The following is a 13,705-nucleotide window of genomic DNA, read 5'->3' as shown; positions in this document are numbered from 1 at the left end:
CAGTTTGTTCAAATGCAAGTCACATCGCATCACGCCCTGCTTATACCCTCCCAGTGGCTTCTCGGCATATTCAAACTCCTAAGTCCTCACCAGCCCTCCCAAGGCCCGTCCCTTCACTCTAAGTCTGTCTGCCTCTTGCCCACTCGCTTGCTGCCCCAGACACAGTCGGCCTCCTTGCTGTTCCTGGAACTGGCACGACTCCTTCCCACTTTGGGCCTTTGTATTTGTCTTTTCCTCTGCCTGGAAAGCTCTTCCTTCAGGTGTTTGTGTAGCTGGTGCCTTAACTTTCTTGTCAGAGCTCAGAGGGCGCCTTCAGGGGGAGGACTTCCCTGCCGGCCAGCCCCCTGTCCCGATTACATCACTCTGTTCTGTTTTCTTTATAACTCTTATCATTCACTGCATGCTGTTGAGTTGTGTTTCTACCTGCCTGTCATCCCCTGGAGGACAGTGACCTCGTGTCTTGTTTGCGGCTGTGCCCTTCCTCCTAGAGCTGTGCCTGAACCTCTGGGCTCTGTGTAACTATTCACCCACTCATTTGTTCATTCAATTCTGGTAGAAAAAGCCATAAATAAATAGGTGGCGCACAGAGGACTTTTAGGGCAGTGACACTGTTCTGATACTATGATGGTAGATGTCATTATACATTTGTCCAACACCATAGAATGTCACACAGAAACATGGGTGTGTGTTCAGAAGTCAGTAGCCGTGGACACCAGGCAGTTAGTGTGACCTCAGGCTAAACTGGCAAAGGCAGCCTATGGGACATGATGTGTATCTGGATGGGCTCATGGTCCCTAAAGACCTCAGCCAGCTCTGAGGACCATACTCCCAGAGAGATGATGAGGGCCTTACTTCCAGGTCACACAGAGAGAGGATATAGCACTGGGAAAAGAAATCTTGGCGAAGAGAGCTGTCTGCAAACATGGAAAGAGGTTAAACTCCCAGGCATTCATTGTATGTGCTGCTGTTCCCTCCACCATGACCAGACCCTACCAGCTGCTCCAGACTGAGCTGCTCGCTCAGCTGAGCTCCTGTACCACATCCTGGGCGTGCTGTTTCTGGACCTCTTCACCCCAGAGCATGATCACCATGCTTCTTTCCCAGGGCCCCTCTATTAAATGAGGTGGGTCTGCAAAGCCCTCAGCATCATAGATGGTCAAGGCAGGCCCTCGGGAGGGCTAGTTGCACCTTCTCTTTCCTTTCCCAATGCAGCCAAGAAGCCCAGAAAGCCAGCAGTTTCAACAGAGAACACAGAATTCAGAAAGATAGTCTGTGGGGAGGATTTCAGTTGTTTATAAAACAGGCCAACACGTTTCCACCTCGTAAGTTCTAAATCCATCATCCCTAGCTCCCTGGATCTAAGAATAGTCACCCAGTGGAGCCAACGTGCCACAGCACGCTCTCGCCGCAGGTGACTGAGGAAATGTATCCACAGCAGCCACAGCACCTCCTACTCCTGGGGGGGAGAGGGACGGGCTGGCCTCCGCCTCTCCCCATTTGGCTGTTTCTGAACCCCTTAGACTCAGTTTTCTTTTCCATACATGTTGATCTAAATACCCTCCTCCCTGGCTGCTCTAATCCTGTGCCCATGGTGACGCACATGGGGAGGCATGTCTAGGGGACCTTTGGCATGACGCTGCCTTACTCTGAGCCTCAGTATCCCCTTGAGGGATAGAGATGACAGAGAACTGAACCACCTTTTGAACTATGGGGTTCTGGAGCACTCCTATCCTGTAGCCTCAGAATGAGACCCAGGGCATGTCCCCCAATTCAGCACATTTTTATTTATCATCTGAACCAAAGCCATTCCACGCTCTGTTCTGAGGGAGCCAGTGTGAGGACCTTCAGCAGCCACCTCTCTCTCTCCAGGCCCTCCCCACTGTAGGGTGCCTCACCTGCTGGTGGCTTAGAACCACCAGGCCTCTTGCGGGCTCACTGAGGCAGCCTTCCAGTCACCACCCGAGGGTGAGCTGGAACCCACCTGCTGGTGGCATCTCCCCACATCTTCAGGTTCTCTATGGCCTTCTAGAGAGAACAAACAGCTCCATTCTCTTTCTGGCCATTCATTCATTTCTGGACATTCTTCATTCATACCCCAGGTATTTATGGAATCCTAATATAAGTCAAGTGCTGATTCCAGTGCTGAGAAGCAACAGCACAACAGCAGAGCCTGCTCTCAAAGAGGTCGTGTTGAAGTCAGGAGAGATGTATTAAACACAAATAAGATATAGAGAGAGAGAGAGTGTGTGTGTGTGTGTGTGTGTGTGTGTGTGTGTGTGTGTGTGTGTGTCTGGTACATGAGGCGATAGAGGTGGGGAGGGCAAGATAACTTTTTCATATGGAATGTTAGGGAAGTCCTCCAAGATGGCATTTGAACAGATACCAGAACAAAATAAGGGAGTGGCTCGGTGGACACCAGGGGCCTAAGCAACACCAGTGCAAAGGCCTTGAGGAGAGTTCTGTGTGAGCAACAGTAAGGACGTCGTTGCAGCTATGGCAATGTCAGCAAGGTGGAAGAACTCAAGGTCGAGGAAGCTGGAGACTGGCTATCTGAGTAAGAGGAGAAGCCATCGGAGGATTCTGAGCAGAGCAGTGCCATGTCTGACTTGTTTTAACAAGATCACTCAGGCTTTGCGTGGAGAATAGACCCTGGGGGGTGTTAGAGGCAACAGAGAGACCAGTTAGGAAGCCCTTACAGGAGTACCAGTAAGAGATGATGGGGCTGGAAATGGCCAGGTTCTGGCTGTGTTTTGAATGTTATTTTCCTAAATCCCCTCTTCCACCCTCATCTTTTCTTACCTGGTGGACAGCCACAGCCTCCTTACTGGTCTCCTTGCCTCCAGCCCTTGCCCCCCATTTCCTCTCACCCCATTCTCAGTGCTGACATCTATCCTGGTCTGAAAGGGACCCCAGGCCAACCTGCTTCTGCTTCACAGCCTTCCCTGAGGCAACCAGGGCCACAGTCCCAAAACCTCTCCAGAGTAATTCTGTGGGCAGACAGCCCTATTTCCTGATTTTGGAATGGCTTCTTCGTGCAGCTCAGCTTCTGCCTTGAGGGCATCACTGACACTGGATAGTGATGGATGGGCTAATTATTGAAAGGGTCCTAGCATCCTACTTCCATCCTCAGCTCACAGACTAGTGAGACACCTATAAATAGAACGGGAGGGTGAGGGGGGGAGAGAGAGAGGGAGAGTGAGAGTGTGTGTGTGTGTGTGTGTGTGTGTGTGTGTGTGTGTGTGTGTGTGTAGCAAGGTCTGGGCACCATAAGCACTCAGGGGAAGTGAGGTAAATAGCCTCCAGCAACATGGGCCTCAGCCCTACACCCAGCCACAGTTCATTTCTGCAGCAAAACAGTATGTCAGCAGCATCACAGAAGGCATCTCAGAGTGGGTATGTTTCGAGGGGTACCCTCTATTTAAGACTGGTAAACTCTATTCATCCTTCAGAACCCAGCTGAGAATTAACTTCTGGAACTTTCAGTAGGAGCCGCCTCCTTCTCTCTCTGGCAGAGCATAGCATCCATTCCCCTGTCCCTTAGAAATATTTTTTTGCTCATCATCCTGGGTTACTCCTTTTTCTTAATATTTGAACATTACCCAGAGGCAACCTTGGTTGTCTTCCCCAATTTTTCCCTCTTCCTTAGAACTATTTTCAGTTTGGGATGTATTTTTTTTTCTTTTTTGGGGGGGATAAAGCATGTATTTATTATAGCAATTTTTAAAATCCATAGAAAGTGAGTGATAAACTCACAGTGATAAATTCATAGACACATCACTTGGATTTAACAATTATTCATATTTCCCCTAGGGTTCAGTTATTTCTCTGGCTTTCTAATAATGCCAGTGCCGATATGAAAAATGTTAAATTAGCAATAACAGTCTGGTAAGTTAAAATAAAGGATATTTATTCTTTAGAATCTTTACATACAGAAACTTATAGGTGCTTTCCATAAATTGTAGTTTATATTGTTCTGCAATCTATTTTCACTTAAAAGAATGCCTTAGATAATTTCCCATAGCCAGGCATAAAGCTCTACCTGATTATTTTTTATTGTAATTTTTTTCACCTGATTTTTGATAATAGCGGCATATGATTCAATAGTAAGGTCAAACATATTTTCTTGAAAACTCTCTGTTGATGGATATCTTGGGAGTTCCATCCCCCAGTCTTGTGATTATAAACAATACTACAGTTAATGCCATTGTGCAAGCCTGCACGGGTGCGCATTCCATTGGTCCCATAATCATCTTTCCCCATGTCTGCCTTCCACATTACTGGGGAAGCTACAGACCAAGAGATAAAGCCAAGCAGTGAGGTGCAATGGGAGCCCCAAGGGCAGAGGCTTCCTCTTCCAGGTCATGTGTCCAGAGCAGGGCCTCAGCCAGAAGAGGCCCCATGTGATGAAATTAACAAACTTGTCTGAGCTTGCTGTGTGAAAGGCCTGGGTGATTTCGTGCAGTGGCAGCAAGCCAGTAGGGCTGGGACAGAGAGTGAGGAAAGAAGGTTGATATAGCCCAGAGTGACGGATCATGGAGAGCCTTGAGAACCAGCTGAGAGGTGGGACTTGGTGGCATGGGTAGTGAGAAGGCAGGACATTGTCCATGGAGGGCCTAGTCCAGCTGTGTCTCAACCTGATTTTCCCCACTTGTGGCCAGCAGCCTCGGCATAAAAGATAGAGTAACTCTTGTGCTTGTATGGAGCGCAGAGAGAGCGAGGACCTGAGCTTCTCTCCTTTCCATCTGGAAGTTGCTGCCTAGGCCTAGGCCTCTTCAGAAGACCTGAACTCTGCGTTTCTCGATCACCATTCCTTGCTCACAGCAGGAAAACTTGACACCATCCCACCAAAAAGGTGGGCTCTCTAGAGCTTGGGGGGATGGACCCTTAGAAGTTTTGCCTAAGTTTGCCCTGCTCTGAGGCCAGCTCTGTCCACATTGACATTTAACAGCTTCCTGCATCCAGAGCCTTCCACTCTGTGCTCAGACCTGACCTCTCCTCTCTCTCTCAGACTAGTTTGCAGAAGAGCAACCCTGACTGATGCTCTAGGCCCCTGTGAGACCTTTGACAGGAAGAGACAGGTGAACAGCACGAGTCACTGCCTGAGTGTTCTCACCCATCCCTCCCTCCTCTTCTCTGGGCAAACACCTGGGTGTTTTGTAGTTTTCCCAGCTTCAGCCCTGGCGCTCACAGGGCTCAGTAAGGTTTCTGTGCCCCTGCAGAGTGCTCTCTCCTTTTACCAGCTCCAGCTCTTGCCTTACATTGCTTTTCTTGTCCCCAAGTAGTTTGGGAACTGTTACTCTGTACCATTTCTAAATTACCTGGGAAGCTGGGTTTTTGCTAGAGAGGACAGTATAACACAGAAGCGCTCCTGAGTCAGACAGCCTGGGTTTGAATCCGACCCACTTGTGGTCCATGTAACTATGCATAGGTAAACCTCTCTGCAAAGTTGGGATGTTAGTAGGGCCTCACAGCCTTGTTGTGAGGACTCGTTGAATTAAAATGTATAAGGTGCTTATCACAGAGCCTGGCACACACTAAGTATTAGGTGATTTTCATGACTATTTTTTTCCCATGGGTTGGAACCAGCAAGGGAGTCTGAGACTTGGGAGTCCTCAATTCTAGTCCTGACTAGAATGGCTGTGTGATCATGGATAAGTTATTTCACCTCTCTGAACCTAGTAGCCTCATATGTAAAATGAACATAATAACACCTCAGGTTGTCGGGTAATTAAGGGGACATTTGTATGAAACTGAGCAGCACCGTCCTGTCCTAGGTGGCAGCGCTCATTCTTGCGCTCTGGGATGGCAGCTAGAATTCCACACCCATATTCCCAACAATAAGATGGAGGAAAGGGCAAAGGAAAAGGGGCACAGGGTGCCTCAATGTCTTTGAGGCAAGGGTCCCTTAAAATCTGACAGAATGTTTCAGCTGACATGTCATTAGCCACACCCAGCAGCAGGAGAGGTTGGGAGATGTAGTCTTCATTCCATCCTTAAAGATAGCCGGAGCTTCTGCCACACACATTTGGGTGTTTGCCCCTCCTGGGCAGGCGCTTCAGCAGAAATGCCCTCTCCTTCCGGGCCGTGGGTGGCCGTCCCGGCACCATACAGCTCTGCGAGGTCCCAGGTTGCCAAGAAGCTCAGGCAGGTGCCCTGAACAGATTTGGGTACAGTGCCCCGCCTGTGCCAGGGACCCTGCCAGTTCCGAGGTTCCGCTTCCTGCAGGGCTCTTGGGCTGATGCAAGTGTGGTGGGCTCTGAGCTCCATCACTGGATCAGCCAACTCCGTCGAGCCCCGTGAGCTGGGAGCCTGAACTCTACAAAGCCAGGGAATCCCTCTGTAACCGTGGACTCCCCACCCAAGGCTCAGCCAGGTGCCCCAGTAAAGCAGACCCGATCAACGAGGTGGGATTGGAGTGTTCTCGGGGGCTGGCAAGTGCCAGGAACACTGTGGAGTCCTCTCTGTACAGCCAGGAATCATCCTGTAATTCATGTTTTGACAACTAGGTGTTCTACAGTCCAGTTAGCTTAGGCAGAGACCCGCCTGTCTCTCACTCTATATAAAGACAGTATAGTGGCATCTTGCTGAGTCCAAAGGGTCTTCCCATCTTCACTGTACCCCTAAAAAAGGTGACCCTAAGTGAGACTGCAAGGGGGAGGTTGTGAAATCTCTTCTGAATTGCTGGAAGAGCTTTGTACTTAAAGGTGTCCTGCTGCCAGACCTTCTGTTAAGGGGAGAGCCAATCTTTCACTTCCCCCCTGCAGCAGCCTGGTTTTAGGAGGTATATTTAAGGGGTTCAGGGACCCTAAACTTTTTGCTATTTCACCCTAGACCTTCCCATCTGCCCATGCCCCTCTACTCTGTGCTTTTTGCCATCAGAATGGTCTTCCTTGCCTTTTCCTCCTCTCCCTGTGGTCTGCTCATACATGGATATGAACTGGCACCGCAGTGGGGCATTTTATGCACACAAACATTTTTATAGCATACATACATATGTGTGTATATGCACGTATGTACCAAGTAATGCAGTCCTCCTCCTAGCAACCCTGAGAGGTAGATGGGGACCTCAGTCATTGTCATGCAGCTGTGTGGTAACATGGGCCCCAGGACAGGCCAATAGCATCCATGGGGAATAGTCTACTGTATATATAAACACACACACACAGAGGCCAGCAAACTATGACCCACAGCCAAATGTGACTCATGGTCTATTTTGTATGACTTTGGAAGCTTTAAGAGTGATTTTTAATGGGCTATAATATAAGAAGAATATGTGACAGAGACTGAAGAAGGCCCTCAAACCTAACTTATTTACTATCTGCCTTTATAGAATAAATTTTTGTCAAGCCCCGGTCTACAATATGTAGTAGCGCTAGTACCAATTCTGAAGCCACACTTCCTGGCCAGGTTCTAGAGCTTCAGTTTTATCATCAATAGAATAAGAAGAATCTATAAAGCAGCACTGCCTTCCAGGGTTGTTGGGTTTAAACGAGAAAAAGAATATAAGGCATCTCACCTTGAGTAAGCTTCTTTGGAAGTATTGGGGGAAGAGATTTCTGGGCCTTTGCCAGACTTCTCAGCCCAGTGGGCAAGACAGCCTGGCTCCAGGCCCCTGGCTACCCCGGCCCTGAGCGTGGCTTCCTCAGAGCGTGTTTCCTTTGGCAGGAGGGGAGGGACCTGCCAGCTGCCCATCCTGCCACGTCCTGCTGGTAGGTCAGCTCTGCCTTCCTCCCACCCCCACTCCCGCTGACTATCAGCTGGTGCCGCTCCCCAGGACCCGGCACAAAGCCCAGGCCAGGTGCCGAGCCAGGCCCCAGGGCACCGTGCCTCTCCCGCTCTCCTGCCTCAGGCCTCAGCTCAGGCCTCAGCTCAGCTGGCAGGAACTCCTGCTTGATTGTGGGCGCTGCTGCCTGGGGCTCGTCCTTTCTGTGTGCATTTTCTTATGTGAGTCCAACAGGCAGACATCTGTGACTCCCCAAACCTAAGCTTTGGCCAGTGACCGCCTTCCCCTCTGTAACAGCCTCCCTCTGTAAGACAGATTATCAGTTGATAACAGGTAAAATGAAAAGATTAAAAATACAAATCACTGAAACGTCCAAAAGGACAATTTCTGATCTGGAATGAGGATAGGTTTTCAATTTTTACAAGCAATGGAAGAAATTATAAGATGAAAGATCAATTTAAAGTGTACCCACAGAACCATATACTTGTTTTATAAAAAGCCTCAAAACAAAATTTTAGTTCAAACCGAGAAAATATATTTATGGCAGAGAAATAATATCCTTAAAATAAAAAAAATGCTTAAAACAATAAGTCTCTTAGTAACAATCACATATATATATATATATATATATATATATATATATATATATAGTACTTTGTACCAGGGATCATTCTAAGTATTTTATACATACTCATTTAATTCTTGTAAACAATTTTATGATAAAGTTGCTATTATTATCCTCACTTAACAGATGAGGGAAATTGAGGCACAGAGAAGCTCAGTTACTTGCTCAAGGTTGAATCAGCTAGTAAATGGATAAGCTGGAGGAGTTTGAGCACTAAACTCTTCTACATTAAATAGGAGAAGACATGAAGCAGGTGTCACACAAAAGGGGAAATACAAGTATCTGAGAAACAAAAGAGTTAATTTTCAATTTCAATAGTAATCAAAAAACTACAAACTACAAAACTTAAAGCAATGAGATACCATTTTTGTATTCAAATTAGGAAAGCTTTCTAAACATTGTAATAACTAATAAATACTGGCAATGCTGGCATGAACTAGAAACTCCCACAAATTGCTGTAGTTATATTCACGTGGCCTTTATGAAAAGTATCTTGGCAGTGCTCAGGCATCTCAAAAATGTCTGAGCCCTTTGACCTGGAATTCCCATTCAGAGAATCTAATTTGAGAAAATAATCAAAGATAGACAAAGATTCATAGATAAAGATTTTCATAAGAATGTTATACAATTTAATGAAAAATTAGAGACAAGCTATGTAGCTGATAATGCAATACAGGTTAAATGAATTGTTTAATCCCCATAATAGGTAATTAGGCAGTCATTTTAAATAAATCTGGATAACAAAAGACAAACAAAGTGATGAGATACACTATAGACTGTTGGGCAAAGACACTTGCAAGCTGTAAAACAACAAAGAATTACATAAACAAAAGAGTATACAAAGAAAGCTTACCTCTCAATAAGAAAAAGGCAAACAATCAAAAAATGAAAAAAAAATGTGAAGACTGTACATGCATACAGACAACTCATGCAAGAGGCAACATGGGTTAATAAACATAAAGCAATGTTCTGGCTCACTATAGTCAGGCAAATGCAAATTAATTGAATGTACTTATCAGAATACCAAGTCTAGAAAGCAAAGATGGAGGGAGACAAATTCACTTTTATTGTTGATGGCACTATTAATGAGTGCAGCCATTGTGGAGAGCTATTTGGACATATTTAGTAAAATTAAATGTGATTCCACCACACTCACACTACTAGGAGTCAGCGCTGCACAAACACCAGTTTGTACCAAGAGAGATGAGCAAGGAGGTTCATGGCAGAGCTGTTTGTCTACAGCAGCAGCAATGTTAGGATTGTTGCTGTATATTATTGTACACTAGCTGATATAATAAAATAGCCACAATTATCACTAGAGAACTGTCCATCAGGAGAGACATGGATAAGTAAAATATGACATACATAATAGGATACTATGCACAGTTCAAATAAGTGAACTTGATGTGTAACTATCAGCTCGGATAAATTTAAAAAGCAATGCTGAGTATAATCAGCAGATAACCAAAAAATATTGAATGATAATGTATGCAAACTCTTTAAGAAGCCAACTAAAATATTACATAGTATTTCAGGACACAGTATATGTAGAAAATATAAAACAAGCATGCAAATAATGTACACCTGCTTCACGACAGTGGTTACTTTCCAAAGGGGCAAGGATTGGAGCTGGGGCTAAAACTATATCTTTAACATTGGTTCATTTTTTTAAGGGAAGGATTGAAGCAAATATAGCAAAAATGTTAGCGGCAGTTCTAAGTCTGAAGGGGGATACATTACTTTCTGTTAAATTATTTTTGTACTTTTCTGCATATTGTGCTATTTCAAAATTTCAGACAAATTATTTTTAACTTACCTTTTGAGAAATTTTCAATTCCATGGAGAAATGCTTCTGTTATAATGTTAAAGGGTAAAGACATGACAGAATATACAGAAACATTTACAAATTTCACAAATGAAAGTTTGAAACAGCTATCTAAAATATTTGTAGCAATGGGCAAGTCTCTGGAAGTCTGCTCTTCTTTACACTCATATCTATTTTCCATTTTTACCTTTTGCGGTGAGGATGCATGACTTCTATATCCAGAAAAAAACATTTTTAAAACAACTGCAGAAAAAAGGTCAGTGAGTTAGAGTCCAAAGCCTAGGAGGAGGAGATGTGACAGGGCGGGAACATCCTGAGACCTGAGGACTCTGGCTTTTACTTCCTTCAGTCCTTGGTCTAGCCAGCAAACCCTTGTGGGGCCCCTATGGTGAGCTGGGCCCCCTGCTAGAGACAGCGTTGAGCCCAACATCCGTGCATCTGCTTCCCTGTAGAGTGGCGAGTCTCGTGAGAGGGGAGAGTAAGCACATCGCCGCACAAGTCATCTTTCCGACGCCGAGAGCGAGGTCCCCATGAGGGGAAAGTGCAAGGGCAATAATAACAAGACTCTAAGTTGGAAAAATAAACTTTTAGACTCTAAGACCAAATTAGTGGCTACCAGAGGGGAAGGGGAGGAGGGAGGAGAGTAAATCAAGTTACAGGGGTCAATTGTAGGGTGAAGGGTAGAATTGGACTTTCGGTGGTGAGCTCATGGCGTGTGTGCAGGTTGATTTATAATGATGCAAACCTAAAACTTATATTAATGCAATGTGACTTTAAAAAACTGCAATGAAAGAATCGAAGTTGGTGGGTGACCAGGTAATCTATTTCTGAGTGAAACGTAAATGAATCTAAAACATAAGGTCTAGAGCCCAGTGAGGAGAGGATTCAGAGAAAGGAAGGTCCCATGGGATATTTATGGAAATGAAAAACAGGGGGGTTTTGGAAGCCAGTGGGTTGGGGAGAGAGTAAGGGAGGGGGACAGTAAGATGGTCAGGAGCCAGATTACTCAGGGCTGATGGGCAAAGGAAAGGCCCCCTTAAGGATGGTGAAAAGTCAGTGAAGGGAAGGGATGTGATGAGATTTGCCATCTTCAGAGAAGCCTTGATATTCCTTGAAGATCCAGGGGTGGGGCCTCCCCGGTGGCTCAGTGGTTGAGCACTGGGTTGCGAAGCTGCCCACAGCCTCTGTAGCGCTGGTTTGATCCCCGGCTGCTCCCCGGCCACCGGAGGAGGGTCCCACATGGCGCGCAGACCTCTCCTGCCGCCCGCTGCTCCCCTCAGCAGTGTACTTCGGTCCTTCTGCCTGTTCTGCTTCCCACTCTGGCTCTGGGGAATTCTCTCACCCTCTCGTGCTTCTGACTATACCCAGTGCTTGTATAAATAAATAAATCTTAAAAAAAAAGATCCAGGGCTGTTGAGCAGCCCATTTAGTTGGCCATTGCCATGGCCCAGATGAGAGACGGTGGCATCGGGTCAGGTGATGGCAGTGGAGAGGAAGGGGCGTGGAAGGCTTTATGATATTTTTGGAGGCAGTGTTGGCAGATCTGGGGGTCTATGTGTGTTGGGGGAAGGGAGGAAGTTGGTGACAGTGAAGGCAGGAGTAAGGAAAGAAGCCCAGTTTGGGGCAGGTAGTTGGTGGGAGTGAGAAGATCTGAGACACAAGCAGACTCAGAAGGGCATTGCCACCAGGTGTCACTGAGCTTTGGTTGCTTCGTGTGTGTGATGATATGGGCCCCCCAGGGTGACCCTGTTATCCAATGCCATTTCTGTGACCCTCTTCCCTCTCCTTTACAGGTGGGGCCTGCTACTCCTGGGGCTGGAATGAGCATGGCATGTGCGGTGACGGCACTGAAGCCAATGTCTGCACCCCGAAGCCTGTGCAGGCTCTGCGGTGGTCATCAGGACTCCTCGTGGGCTGTGGAGCCGGCCATTCCCTGGCTCTCTGCCAACTGCCAGTTTCCCCTGAACGGGGCAAGGGCCTCAAGTCTGCTGGCTCTTCCTTAAACGCCACCCAGGACACTGAATCTCAGGAAGCCATGGTAGAGGGAGAAACTGGAAGGAAAGAACCAGAAACTTCTACTCAAAGCCAACCTGACAGGTGCAGGAATGGGGCGCTTGTGACAGAGACCCATTAATAAAGTGACTTTACTACCTACAGTGTTCCAAGAGAATTGCTTTGTCAACTTGTGGGCTTGGCCTAAGAAGGGCTGAGGAGGCACTCCAGTTGGGCTAACCACAGACAGGAGGGACAGATGCTTGGCTAGTGTCTGGGGCTTAAGGACACAGACATCCCTTTGACCCAGCAGATGAGAATGAGGGTTAAGCCCCTGTAAAAGCACATGGAAAGGTAAAGCGGCAGCAGGAAGATGCCAGCCTATCCCTGTCTGATGGGGACAGAAAACCTAACCATACCCCAGTGGCCGCCTTGCTACAGCAGATTTGATTCAGCAAGACAAAGAGTTCCTAGGCCATGCCTTGGGCAGCCACAAGCCTCTCCAGGGGTTTTATTCTCAGGAGCATGAGGTTTAAGGAGATGGAGGTGCCCTGAACAGATGACCTGGAGACTTGGAGGAAGGAGTTTTTCTCTGGGTGACAGGACTAAGGGAGAAGACTCCGGGGTAGGGGTAAGGAAGGAGAGATGGGTAAGTGGAGGATGAGATAAGACTTCTCAGAAGACCCCATAGAAGAGCTCCCTGGGACAGGCAAAGGAATCCAGAACCACTGAAACTCTAAGACTGGTATCTTTTTCCTAGCCCAGCAGGAGTCTGGAGCTGGCCTATGAGCTATAATTGCCCAGCGATATAGTTGTAGGAGGGACAGGCCTGTGAAGCTACACCCAGGCTGGAGACTCTACAGAAGGGGACCCTTGGGTAAGATGGGGACCAGGCCAGACCCCGGGGCCCAAGCTTCCCTGGGGGGCAGTGATGGCTCTAGGGGACTGGCACCTTTCGCTCTGCAGTGACTGGAGGGCCTTAGAAAGGGCCTTGGCGACCCAGGAGAGGATTTAGGTCTGTGAGGGCCTGGCTCCAATGGCTTTAGGAAGTTGTAAGCGCCCAGGACATCAAAGCTGGAGAACCTGTAATGACCATTAGTCCAGAGGCCTTCGAACTGCATCCATTAGAGCCCCAGAAATCTTCTGAATGGCTGCCTTGTGGGTGGTGGGTAAATGGGTAATGCGAAGGCCATTAGGCAGAAGTTCAGGTCCCACCCTCCACCCGCTCACCGCAGCTTTACTTTAATCTGTAGTATATATTGGGCTTCACATAAGACTTCACTTGACAAGGGATCCTTAAGAAAATTTTAAAACCACCGATCCTTGGTGGTGGGGGTGTGTGGTGTGGTGACGTGCATCTGCGGAGGTGTGAGCCTATACCTCAGATTCATAGACACTGTTGTAAACCAGTGAATCTCAATTCAAAAGAAAAGAAAATGAACAATAAAGACAAAAAAAAGCCCAAAAAACGAAAAACAACTAACCCACTGATCTCATCCAGCATTTTCATTTTTCATTTGGGAAAACAGATCCTGAAAAG

General features: G+C 47.0%; 1 protein-coding gene across 1 annotated transcript in view; it reads left to right on the top strand.

The window, feature by feature from the left end:
• The window catches only part of SERGEF (secretion regulating guanine nucleotide exchange factor), a gene marked incomplete at its 5' end in the record, with an annotated part of 211,025 nt that extends 198,666 nt beyond the window's left edge, over positions 1-12,359 (top strand). Inside the window, one exon of the mRNA XM_084249652.1 lies at positions 11,967-12,359. Coding sequence (XP_084105778.1) covers positions 11,967-12,307 — 341 coding nt within the window. The 3' untranslated portion in view covers positions 12,308-12,359. The remainder of the gene's footprint in view (positions 1-11,966) is intronic.
• Between the last annotated feature and the right edge of the window lie 1,346 nt (positions 12,360-13,705).

This window comes from Talpa europaea, assembly GCF_964194135.1.
Source record: "Talpa europaea genome assembly, chromosome: 1".
Lineage (NCBI taxonomy): Eukaryota > Metazoa > Chordata > Mammalia > Eulipotyphla > Talpidae > Talpa > Talpa europaea.
This window is presented reverse-complemented; position numbering and strand designations above follow the sequence as displayed.